Source organism: Lytechinus pictus, chromosome 7 (assembly GCF_037042905.1).
Source record: "Lytechinus pictus isolate F3 Inbred chromosome 7, Lp3.0, whole genome shotgun sequence".
Classification (NCBI taxonomy): Eukaryota; Metazoa; Echinodermata; class Echinoidea; order Temnopleuroida; family Toxopneustidae; genus Lytechinus; species Lytechinus pictus.
The window spans coordinates 31968292-31981921 of record NC_087251.1 but is presented as its reverse complement, the minus strand read 5'-3'; the positions used below and the strand labels follow the sequence as shown (position 1 = coordinate 31981921).

At 36.5% G+C, this 13630-nt stretch overlaps 1 protein-coding gene across 1 annotated transcript in view; it reads left to right on the top strand.

The window, feature by feature from the left end:
* Window positions 1-13630, top strand: part of LOC129264545 (symplekin-like) — a 26393-nt gene extending 12763 nt beyond the window's left edge. Inside the window, exons 16-27 of the mRNA XM_054902428.2 lie at window positions 1133-1219; window positions 3163-3355; window positions 3764-3845; window positions 4795-4977; window positions 5163-5344; window positions 5981-6050; window positions 6658-6766; window positions 7378-7478; window positions 8281-8473; window positions 8997-9232; window positions 9965-10093; window positions 10942-13630. Of these exons, the coding sequence (XP_054758403.2) occupies window positions 1133-1219; window positions 3163-3355; window positions 3764-3845; window positions 4795-4977; window positions 5163-5344; window positions 5981-6050; window positions 6658-6766; window positions 7378-7478; window positions 8281-8473; window positions 8997-9232; window positions 9965-10093; window positions 10942-11424 (2048 nt within the window). The 3' untranslated portion in view covers window positions 11425-13630. The remainder of the gene's footprint in view (window positions 1-1132; window positions 1220-3162; window positions 3356-3763; window positions 3846-4794; window positions 4978-5162; window positions 5345-5980; window positions 6051-6657; window positions 6767-7377; window positions 7479-8280; window positions 8474-8996; window positions 9233-9964; window positions 10094-10941) is intronic.

The following is a 13630-nucleotide window of genomic DNA, read 5'->3' as shown; positions in this document are numbered from 1 at the left end:
TGCATATGTTGGGGTTTATGAGAGCAAAAAGAGTATTATAGAGATTGAAATATCTCCATGTGATAGCTGAAGAACAACAACTTTCTGAACAAGCTCTCCGTTCTTGAATCTTCAATATTATTCTGTTGAAGAAAATCAAATGACTTCGAGCCTCTCTCTTTAATTTACAATGATATTAACAATTCATTTTAACATATTCTTGTCTCCTCCTGTATAAAAGTCCATTAACGTTATTAAAGGAGAATGAAACCCTTGAAACCAGCTGAATCCATATCAAAGAGAAAAATCAAAGAAACATATTGTTGAAAGTTTGAGGAAGATTGAATGAATAATAAGAAAGTTATGAGCATTTGAAAATTGAGATCACTAATGCCATGTAGATCCTCCCATTGGCAATGCAACCAAGATCTGTGATGTCACACACGTACAACTCCCTCATTACTTCAGTACTTATTTCACTTATATTCTCACTTTTATAGAGTCTATCACAAGGTGAGGTGTTCTCTTTATGAGAGGACAAGTACAGAGGTTTCACAACATTATATCAATGATGAATCGTTTGTCATATGATTATAATGAGCAAAAAGAGATGTTTTGGGGTACATTTTCAGTGTCCAAAAGGGGAGAGTTGTCCAGTTTTGGACACTGAAAATATACCCCAAAACATCTCTTTTTGCTCATTCTAATCATATGACAAACGATTCATCAATGATATAATGTTGTGAAACCTCTGTACTTGTCCTCTCATAAAGAGAACACCTCACCTTGTGATAGACTCTATAAAAGTGAGAATATAAGTGAAATAAGTACTAAAGTAATGAGGGAGTTGTACGTGTGTGACATCACAGATCTTGGTCGCATTGCCAATGGGAGGATCTACATGGCATTAGTGATCTCAATATTCAAATGCTCATAACTTTCTTATTATTCATTCAATCTTCCTCAAACTTTCAACAATATGTTTCTTTGATTTTTCTCTTTTATATGGATTCAGATGGTTTCAAGGGTTTCATTCTCCTTTAAATGATTACTAGTAGAAATGAATAAGAAATAATTGGTTTCACTTAAATCATATGATTTGTGTGTGTGTCTTACTAAGTTATTTGTCATCCGGCTTATATTAATATTTTAGAAGCTGTAGGCCATGGTCCAGCGGCAAAAACAAGAACAAAGATTCTATCTGCACTTGTAACCCAGTTTGGAGGTAACCTCTCTCAATGTGAGTAATATTCATCTTATTTCAATTGCAACCTTTCTTGACATTCCTTTGAATTCTTAATTCGAACCCTGTAGTGTGTCTGCACCAAGAAGTTACAAAGGTCATGAATTATGAAATTTGAATGTTGTGGCTGTTTGAATCTCTTTGGGATGACTCATTTTCCATCATATTATATCTGAAAGTAGAAGAAAAAAGAATTTTCCTTTGATAGTTTTTTTATTACAAGTGAAATATGAAAGCTTTAAATGTTAACATTCAAAAGGGTGAAAGAGTCAAACATTACAAGGGTCAATTGATGCTTTATTTCACCATTATCAATAAACCGCGCATTATCAATAAATCACCACAGCTTGACAAGACACCCAGGCGCGTAGCCAGGGGGGGGGGGCGGTGGGGGCAGTCGCCCCCCCAAAAAAAACGTCCCCAAAAAGAAAAAAAAGAAGGGAAAAAAGAGAGGAGAAAAGTAAAAGGGAAGAAAGGTAGCTTTGTCTTTTTATTCTTTATTTCTTTTTCTCAAAAGAGAAACTCCTTGTCTCTTGCTCTAAATTTATATATGAATTTTTCTTCCGCGCTGCGCGCAGTTAAATGACAATATTGAAGTTCTCCATTGTTTCCCCCACCCTTTCTCTAACCCTGTTTTTCACCTCAGCTATATGTGTTTCTTGCCAGTTAAAGTTCAAATGTATACGTTAGGGCATGGAATTAGAGTAAGGTTAGGCCGAAGTATATGAAGTTATCTTTTTTTTAAATTGATCGCGCAACTTCTGGTCGTGTCAGCTCCGGGCATGTAAAATCTTTATATCAATTTCTGCCGTCACCTCCATAAAGTCAACTTCTCTCGCTTTTCAGCTCATTACTAAACAACCATAAGTTTGGGGCAAACCGGTTCCTGATTTAAAAAGAGGAAGGTATAAAATTTGTGTCGTATTAAATAAAAAAAAGTACAATATTTTTTTATCAAATTCTATTAAACTTCATGTCATTTCCCTGCACATTCATCTCCTGTCCTGTTTTGTGCTCTCAGTTTGAAATTTTTAATGACACTTATGTTTCTTTATAATTCAAAATGAAGCGCTTCAGGATAAGTCAAAGAAATTAGGCATCCTTTTTTTATATAATTTCAATAGATCACAGAAGTTTCAACTTTTTGCGCACTATTTTCCTTGTAATGAAGTTCAATAATCTTAGAAAATCAATTGAATTAGAGCCGATGGGGTATTAGAGAAATCTGCATTTGATGAAATGTCCGCCCTTTGAATTTTCAGAGTTTCATTGCTCTGCGTGGGGAGGAATATCTTCCTCCCGGTATATACACTTCTCCTCCGTTTTGCGAGTTAAAGATATGCACTGTCGCTAAATTGTTTGTAATCAATTCTGATCTTTCCAAGAGAAGTATTCAATATATCTTTGAGAATACCCATTTTCTCAAGACCCTTTTCATGGCAAAAAAATTGATAAGACGCTTTGACTACCGCGCTTCGCGCGGGGTTATTATTTTAATTTCCTCCATTGTATTCCTTTTTTGTGCGTTCACAATCACTTTTGAAAACAAGGTTCATGAAAAAGGTTCAAAATCACAATATAGTCTGAATTGGAGCTGCATATAGGCATTAGAGACAAGAGAGACGGCTCCTTTTCATTTTAATTCATGAAACACCAAAAGCTTCGCGCGGGCGGGGGAAACTCCCCCTCCCTGCATCCACCCCTGAAGCGCGCTCTGTAAGTGTTGGCACGCTTCGTGTGCATTTACCGCCCCCTCCAAAATGAAATCCTGGCTACGCGGTTGAAGACACCACACTGAAAACCAAACAGTTACAGTCCAAGTATTGATCAAGGTGATATGGGTTTGTTTGATCAATTAAATGTTTTATCTGAGTTATTACTCTACAGACATCTTGTCGCGATCATCCTTTCATTGTGAAGTCTTTGTTTTATCCTTTCAGTGCTTGAGAATCACATCTTAGAGGACCTTCGTAGCCGCAATGATATTGCTTTGGCCTGGCTGTATCAGGAATATTCCAACATTCAAGGTTACATGCCGCACACCCACGGTCAGGACGTAACAACGCAGAGATATGATAGTCTTCTCTGTAACCTCCTAAAGAGTTTACTTGTCAGGACAGATCAGAGAGATGGGTACGGAATAAACACTCTTACTTTAAGATTGTGAATATTGTAATTATATTTATTATTATCATCATTATCATCATAAGGCCTAGTAGCCTATTTGTAGTTCCTAGTAGTAGCATGGGCCAATTTTTCATTCCATCATAAAACATCATTTTTAATATTTATAATATAAGGTAAATGGGCATGATACTTGATTAAAATGTAAATATTGTCTAACTTCCATGCAAAGGTCAAGCATTAAGTCTCCCAACTACTGAACATTACCTTTTACCCTGTTGGAAATTTTATTGAATTTGTACAGGTCTTCTTTTGAGCTTTAGATATTTATTTTAATCCTTATTGCAATTTGTTTTTGATTGACTAATTGGCTAATTGACTGACTGACTCAAGTTATATGTGAATGATTATTTCCAGGTTGTTCAACAGACTTGTCATGGAAGCACCTGTCATTACAGATGATGCTCTTAAAGTCATTAGACAGTTTTGTGAAGATGAGGTTAGTATATCTCTATGAATGTTGATGATTGTATACTCATCTGATTGGTCAAAAGTGGGCTCATGTCTTTATCTATGCCTGCAAAACAATAAAATATGGTCATTACCAAGCACAGATGCCTCTTAATTCAGACTTTTCAACAGATTTTTGGCCATAGAAAACACCTTTTTCATGTAGGAAAGGGGTCATTCTAGATAATGTTTTTAATCAATTTAAAGTCGCCTCCCTGCCCAAGGCCAACCGGTATGTATAATTAACAAGAAAGATGCTTGTAGCTATCTGATAATGGGCGTATCTAAATTTTGCTGAGATCCCCATGTGTTTTACTTGCAAAAAGTTGCCTTGTGCGATAGTTTGGATGCCATAATTTAAGCGCATATTGATGGATAATTTTGAGATGTCTTCCACGCAAATGCAGTTCTTGCGCATCTTTACACAACAAAATAGGGCATATCGATGTAATTATACAGATCCTTGACTTTTTCAATCCTCAATATTTCATTCAATCTTGTTTCAAAATGAACACATTACAGGAAAGAATCTTAGAGCATGTTTATATATTGACTTTGGTACAGGTGTTTGAATTTACTAAGTTGAGGTGTATATCATAATGTGAAAAGGGGAGTGTTTTCCTAGAGCTTATTGTTAGTCATTTTCACTGACAAAGTTGTTCTCAGCCATCAGAATTTAAGGAATTTAGTAGCAAAACAACTTTGCAAGTGAATATCACCAACTATTTTTTTGACAATGAAGAAGCCAGGGGAGCATTTCAAGAAATTCCCATTTTATTGGACAATTGGACAATGCTACTCAGCCAATCAAAATCAAGTAAAGTTGTCACATCTGACAACTTTTCGGACAAAAATGTTGATGAAACTTTCCCCAGAAGGCTTTGAATACATGTGTAACCGTTAATTGAATAATAAATGTGTTTTTGTCCGTGTTTCAGACCCACTTTTATGCTGGTATGCATGCCCTACGAGAGCTGATTCTGAAGAAACCGGCGGACTTGGAGAAGTACGTGAAGGAGCTGCTTGACTTGACCCAACATGAGAGAACTGAAGTCAGGTCTCAGGCCATCCAGTACATCAAGAGATTCTATGACAGAGCTGATCTTAAACCACTCATAGAGGTAAGTCATTTTCAAGTTGCTCAACAAGGATGTTTGTGCTAAATTGATTAATATTTTTGTTGACAAATTTGTTTTTGCTGCTGTGAAATTTGGCTTATTTGGAATACCAGGCACACTTTGTTTTGAAACTGTGGAAACATATGGGAATCTCATCCCAGTTGTTTGTTGCTTTGATCCTACCCTAGGAGTTTGCTACATCATTCCTGCGTAAGCTGCTGCTGAGCAGACCACCAGCATCCCTTGTCTTGTGTCTAGCTGATCAGGAGATGCAAGCCGTTGCTGCGAAAGCCTGGACAGAAGAGACTACTAAGATGTGTCTTTATCTCTACCTAGCTCTTCTGCCCGTTAATCACAAACTCATTCATGAGTAAGTTTTATTATTATATCCTTCTGCACTGCAATTTATAGGACTTCATGTTGATTTGAATACAAGAGGAAGGATGGTGTTATGCTTTTATATCGAGAGGTTGGAATAATTATAATAATGGTATATTTACCCAGGGTAGCCACTTCAGTTCCGAAAACTGTTTTCCCAGCAGGCCCTGCTATTATTATTATTACCGTGGCTTTAACTCAGCTACCTATAGGCACTTAAGCATTCAAGGATTTTTTCCTTCTGGGTATCCATTCACCTCACCTGGGATGAGTGCAGCACAAGTTGGGTTGAATTTCTTGCTGAAGGAATCGAACCAATGTCCTGATTGAAAAACGAGAGTCATAACCACTAGACCCCGAAATACCATGAACTGAAATATATTTTATTTTATATGAAAGAGATTTTCCAAGACTATTATCGTTATTTAAAAGAACTTTTTTTAAATGGTCGTAACTTTCATTTCCAACACGGCTAGGTTATTACACATATGAAAGGTGGTGTTACTTCATAGGCAGATGGTGAAACTGAAGCTAAACTTAGCACTCCTCAAATATGTGTGTAGATCAGACAGCATTATATTACAACCATTGAATATCATAGTAATAAAGGTTTATGTTTTTATTTCAGACTAGCTAATGTATATGTAGCTGCCACAGCTGATATCAAGAGAACTGTACTAAGAGTCTTAGAAACACCGGTAAGTTGAAGTCCAAACATTCAGAGTTACACTATCATGTCAGCTTTCTTGGGGTTTTTCCCTTGAAAATAAGACCTGATAGTAAATTGGAAAACCCAGAGTGTAATATCCCTGTGAATTTTGAAAGATTTCCACAGTTAACATAGACATGTTTGCAGTGAATTCATTTAGACCTGCAGGAATCACAAAACTCATAAACATACTAGGAATTTATATGCCTCACCCAACCGTAGCCCCATATCAAGATGGTCAAGCAGCAGCAGCTTGGCACCGCAGTTTGGAATTACCACACACAATTTGTTACATAAATCTCCACTTTAGAAATTATTATACACAGTCTGTTCGTTATTTCAGGTTAATCATAGTCCAAACTCTGGTTTGTTGAGTTATTCATGAAATCTGAATAAAAAATAATGGAGATAGGGATTTACTGAGGTGGGTTGAAATTTGACCATGTTTTTACCGTGCGGTATTCAACCACAGACCATACACACCAAAGTTCAAATTCTATCTCTTTATAGCCTTTGAAAAAAAGCCAATATTGTGGTTATGTTATATACAAGTGACATGACTTGTTATGATTATGCTTTCTTATTAATTTGATCAGGTACGAGGTGTAGGTATGTCTTCTCCAGAGCTACTTCTTTTAGTAGAGACCTGTCCTAAAGGAGCTGAGACACTCGTAACAAGAATGATGCATATCCTAACAGATAAAAGTAAGTTCCTTATGTGGTGTCGGTGGTGGTGGGTCATCACTGCTATGTTTGTAAACTAGGGTCCCGTGTCATAAAGACTTGTTATAATAAGAAATGCATGATTTCTATAACACATTATATATCAGCCAATCAGATTAAAGGATTTCAGTAGTTTGTAACTGTTATTGTAAATTTATTATTCTTATCTAACAAGTTTTATGAAATGGACCCTGGGTCTCACTGCCATTGCCCAAATCAAAAATAAATGCAAACTCCAAACTGGATGAGATCTCATGTTTTTCACCGTTCATACTGAAATTTTCACATGATATTGAACGTTCTAATGTAAATTCACTTGGCAAACTCAAACCACAATAAGAATAAACATAAAGCTAAACTCTAGCTGCTCATGTATTGTAATGGAAAACATTGAGAAAGTTGGAAGTTTTGACATTTTGTGGTTTCACTCATATATAGGCCTATGTATACAGAATTGAATAAAGAATGATTTGAGATGATTATTGGATGCAGTAAAATTTCTTCTTACTGAAAAATTCTTGAGAACTTATGTGTTAACTAGAATTGTAAGTTGAATCACTGTTTTCATACTTTATATTTAATTTTCTCTTTAGCTCCACCATCTATTGAACTTGTAAAGAGAGTTAAGGATTTGTATCACAAGAGAGTATCGGATGTGAGATTCCTAATCCCAGTGTTAACTGGGCTTGAAAAGGTTAGATACTTCACTGAATTGCTTCATGCATTGACTCATGATGTGCTTTTAAATGTAATAATCAATTGTTATTTTTGTACATAGTTTCCATAGAATTACCATTACAAATAAGTCTTACAATTGATGGTATTATATTTTGTTACATGGCTCTCTTGATATTGTTCTTGGATGAACAGGAATTTGATATTATTATGAAATTAAAATATATCTAAGACTCAAGAGTATACTTTTTGGTAAGACCTGCAAAGCAGTCTTATCATAGACTTCTGTTTCTTGGTAGTCATTTGTTAGACAATGGCAGGCTTAAACGTTATGAATATTTTTGCTCATTTCGTGGATGAATTATTCATCAACAAAATGGAGGTGCAATATAGTCAATAATCAATGCATCTTTGGCCAGCAATATCCTGGTCATTCACATGTAAATTCCACCCCCTTTGCCCATCAGAGATTGATTGACTGTTTGAGCCTTTTCAAATTTCCGCAATAAGGATGACCTTGCACAACTATGTGTGTATCCAAGGCAGATAATTTGACTCTATATTTAGATCAGATTTCCTCTATTAAACATTGAATTAGCGTACAAACTCTGAATATGTTGGTAACAGAATTATCTTGCTCACAGTAATTTCCCATGGGATTGGTTGAAACACTCATTTTGGAATATACCTGTACATGTATGTTGTTTCTCGAAAAAACAGAATCAAATTGAAAAACCTTTTATAGGAGGATAATATCTTGTAATAACACCAATTTTCTGTGAATTAATAGTTGGTTTATCAATTCCTTGTTGCCCTTGTAGAAAGACGTGATATCTGCCATGCCCAAGTTAATCCGTCTGAACCCCATTGTTGTGAAGGAAGTATTTCATAGACTTCTCATGAGCCATCAAGCAGAGAGTAGCGGGGGTCAGAGCCCTTTGACCCCAGCCGAGCTTCTCGTTGCTCTTCATAACATTGATCCTTCAAAGTGTGATATGAAATCTATTATCAAAGGTAAGGACCATATGAGGTAAATGGAAATTACATTTTCGGTTCAAGAAAAAGCCGAACAGTGCAAGTCATTGGTTAAAGGCTAAAAGGCTAAACAGCTTCTCAGAACTCGATGCATATTAGACAATCTGTTCATTTTCAAATTTTCCAAGTATTTGTAACGAAAGGTACAGCAAATTTGAAAGTGATATCAAAAAGAAGCAGTGAAAATGTTGTGAATCTTTGATTGAATCACTTTCTCTAGTGTTAGTTCAGGGCCTTGTTACAAAAAGATATGGAATCATTTCAAGTATCAAACAACGATTCCTAATGATTTTTTTTCTCTCAGAATTTTGCAGGGCATTGTATATCTCGGTAACAAATTAGATTTATATTATCAGGGGAGCATTTCATGAAAGGACTTGTCAGATGTTCAATCCAACAGTTGCAACATTAACAGTGCTTCTCAGCCAATCAAAATCAAGGAAAGTATTGATGAAATTCTCCCCAGGTAGTTGTCAATCATTTTTTTATTTTTTCTCCACAGCGACCAGCCTGTGTTTCAGTGAGAAATCAATCTACACGGGTGAGGTGTTAGCGGTGGTGATGCAGCAGCTGATGGAACAAACCCCGCTACCAACCTTGCTCCTCCGTACCATAATCCAGTCTCTGTCCATGTATCCCAAACTCAAAGGGTTCATCATGAACCTCTTACTAAGACTCATCAACAAACAGGTGTGGAAGACACCCAAACTCTGGGAAGGATTCGTCAAGTGTTGTGAGGTGAGAAATACCATCGTGGGATTGCAATTTCAGTATTGAAAGCTGGGAAATCTTTTCACAAAGAATCAAGTGTGACTTATAGTCTAGCCAACGCACACATTTTTATTTTTAGGTTGTTTTTTTTTACTTTATAGCCCTTCCTCAGGTTTCTCCTTAATGGTTAAACAATACATACAAATACCAAGTATACATCAATGGCATTGATTAATGAGAATGAACCAATCTAACATAACATAGTTATCCTCCTTACTAATCCTTGCACGTGTTATTTAACGCATAATCTGATTGATGGATATGCACTTCTGGTCCACGATTCGTGCACAAGATCAGGCCAATGTGATTAAGTTTTTTAAACCACTTGCAATTTGGTATCTAAAGTGTGATTTTTAGTCTGACTTAAATCTTCGTGAAACATGCTGAAGGCGCTTTTTCTTCCACTCATACATACAGGCAGTGACTTTGTTTATTTGTTATATATGTCTTTAATGTACTGGTAGTCATAATAATAATGGGCATATATATAGCACCATCTGTCTTGAATAATCCATTCTGACGGCGTTTAGTAGATAACCTGCCTTAATCATATGTTCCAATTTCTTTGTACAGATGAAAAACTTTAAACCACTTGTTCATTTTTCATTTCTAGGGAGTGAATGGTCTTAAAATCTTGATAAACTGACATGATAATCACACTGTTCATGATGATTACTCTTCTGTAATTTCCCACTACAGCGAACGATACCTCAGTCTTTCCAAGTACTTCTACAGCTTCCCCCACCTCAGCTGGCTCAAGTATTTGATATGAGCAAGGACATGAGAGTCAAGCTCTTGGCTCATGTACAAAACTTCTCTTCCCATCAGGTAAATCTTCGTATAAGCTGGGTCCTTGGCTGTATTCAGGAATGCCAATTTATGTTTGGTACAAACGTAGGAAAATCATTCCGTCTTACACTGCAGACAGTGATTTTCTGTTGAAAAGTTGAAAAAAGGTGGTCTTTTCCATTTCTGGAAACCTGTAATTCTGTTTCAAACCCATTCTGAGATGGGCATTCCATTTTTTTCATAGAAAATGTAAACAGAAAAAACATGAATTCTGTTTTGCAAAGGTAAGGTCAATTAATTTTCGCATGACAAGTAAAGAACCAAAACTGATTTCCCCGTTAACGGAAAGTCACTGTCCCTACAACATGATAAGGTGTTAACGATGGACAGTTCCCTAGTTTGATTGGAAAAGTATAATTTCTGATTTAATACAATAATTGGCTAACCAAGTATTTTGCTTCGCTAAGGGATTTATTTAAATCATTTTCAATATAGATATAGTTACCTTTGCCCAAGTCAATTCTATTTGGACCATAGAAATCTGTTTGACTTGTCAAAGATAGAGATGTTAAAAAGATTTAAGTTAAAGTTTATTGAGTGAGATGTAAGCGCTGACTGAAGTTTACTTTAAAGAATCAAATCGATGACTCCCAGTCATTGTCTGTCCTAAATAATAATATGACCATTGTAGTGATATGCCATATTTTACATGCAACTAGGAATCTTAAGTCTTTGAAATACACCAATGCACAGTTAAAATGTGCATTAGATGTTGTATTGATGCCTTTCAAAGGAAATTGAATAAAATTGTAACAAGAAATAAGTGTACGTCATTTGTTTTGATGTCATTAATTGTGGGATTATTTTTCTTCTTTCCTTTATTACAGCAAGCCCATGTTCCCAAGGCAATCATGAAAGTTCTCGAAACCGATCCAGTGAAAGAGAGGGAGGAACAGGAGAGGAGAGAGGCAGAAGAGAAGAGACAGAAGGAAAAGGAGGAAGAGGAGGAGAGACTAAGGCAAGAAAGGTTGGAGAAGGAAACACAAGAGGCCTTGGCTGCAGTAGAAGAGCAGGTGAGGAAGGAGGAAGCAGAGAAACGGGAAGCAGAAGAACAAGAGAGAGTGCAACAAGCTATCAAGGCCGAAGAGAAGCCCGAGGAAGCAAGCACAGAGACGGAAGAAACGCCTGTCGGTGGGGGTACACCAACCAAAGATGAAACAGAAGAAGAGAAAACCAAGGCGCCAGAAGAGGCGGCGCCAGAAGAGGCTACGCCAGTAAAAGCAGGTAGAGGAAGAGGACGAGGGAGGGGCGCTAAGGCAGCGCCAACTCCTCCTGCTGCGGGTGTACGTCGTAGCTCAAGGAGGAAGTAGCAAGGTCCTTAATGAATCTTGATTGCTTCTCTATTTACAACATCTGAACTGTAGTAACTACTTTGCATTCAACTTCATGTATTACCATTGTTTAACCTGCCTTATCAAACAACTTTACAGGGGAAAGAACAACACTTGTCTAAGTCTATGGAGACCACACGTCTTTCCCTTGGTGGACATTTGAACGACAATGGCTTAATTTGCTGTACTTTGTCTAGTATTATTCATGTATAAGGTTATAAGTTTACACATTGATCAAGTGCTAGAAGTAGTAAAAGACAGAATTACTACTTGGTAGTAATTGTATACATTGTTACTTAATGAAACGTCTGTCACAGTCTCCATTAGGCATTTTTCATAGAACAGATACATTAATACCAACCTATGTACGTTGATATGAATCTTTATATTGGTATATTGATATTTGGTAAATTATTTTAAATCTTTGTATAATTTTATGGGCATTAGGGTTGAAACCCTAAGCAAGGCATGATATAACAATTAGAGTGAAGCCTGTCTTCAACTTTGAAGTAACCCCCCCCCCCCCTCCCACCCATCCATCTATTGCTATTCCAAATCATTACTTGTCTAGGGGAAGGTAGGGTAAGTTGAGCCACCACCCCCAGGCAGATAATGAATGAGTCGTGGTGGTGCCATATATTGATGACCCATTGCATAACCCTAACCCCACTTCATTGTTTTCATCATTGAAACAGAAAGTAGTTTTTCGGAGGGAAAAATACAAATTTCAGCCAAAAAAGTAAGAAAGTGTGAAATAGATAAGTGCATTAAACCCAAGTGCATGTTAAAATATAATAAGGACATAAGATGACAATATTGTTAGTCCGATATGGATCCTCATTCTTGTCATTTACATGATGGGTGCATAAAAAATGTGTGGATGTGAAAATATCCCATGAAGTTCGGACTGGGGTAGGTTGAGCCAGCCAACATGGGGCAAGTTGAGCCATGGTAATTAATATGGTAATGTATATAAAAACAAACCTTAAAAGGCCTTTGATATGCAGGCAGAAGGGACCAAATTAACAAGACAGTTGTTTTACTTTTAGAGGATGCTAGTATTTATAGAGAATTAGCAAGTGAAAAGACTCTTAAATAAAACATTGTCACACTGGTTCTTGCCCCATAGCTTGTGTACATAGTTTTTGTGGCTCAATTTACCTTACCCCATTGTTTGGGCAAGTAGAGCCATTTGACATCTTTTGTTTCAAAGGTGACAGTGCCTTTTAGTGTGGGGGTAGAAAGTTTCATGATATAGGTAATGTTTCCCAAGAATTACATTGTAAGGCAAGGTACTTATTTCTACAAGATTATTAGTCAGATCAGTCCTAACATGCTAAAAGCAAAAATGGCTCATCTCATCCCGCCTTCCTCTATAGTGCGTCCCAGAAAAAAGGAAACCAGGATTTCCATGTCTATTTAATTCAAACGCAAATTAATTATATTCATATTATTCAATTATTCCTCTTTATTTTGATACCTAATATGAGATGAACACTTCACGCATTAATGAGCAAACAAGTTTAAAATTCATGGGATCAAGTTAGTCACAGAATGAGTTAAGCAAGTTGTAGGAGCAATTTGTCAATGAAACAGTTGTTGAAACATGTCACTTTCTTGGCTCCGTAGTACAGTACAGCACAGTACAGTACATTCCAGGTACATCCAGGTGGAGCGTTATGGCCCAGTGGATTAGTCTTCGGACTTTGAAACAGAGGGTCGTGGGTTCGAATCCCAGCCATGGCGTAATTTCCTTCGGCAAGAAATTTATCCACATTGTGCTGCACTCGACCCAGGTGAGGTGAATGGGTACCCGGTAGGATTTATTCCTTGAACGCTTTAGCGCCTATTAATATGGCGGCTCAGCTACAGCCGGGGTAATAATATGATACCAAGTATCAAAAGCGCAGTTGAGTATATGCACATAGTTAGTAACTGTGCCATATATATGGACATATTATCATTATCAATTTGCCTTTTGGTTTCAATTTTCTTTTTTTCATATTACCTTAAATATGTTTATTTCATTTACATCCTCACAGTGACTATTAAAATCATTTCTTCTGTTGAAGTAATGACAAATATTTGACCTTTGGTAATTTGTAGACCCTTGTCAAAAATGAAATCATGATTTCGGTAATGTACATATTTGTAATTAAAATAAAATACTCGATTGCATCAGGAA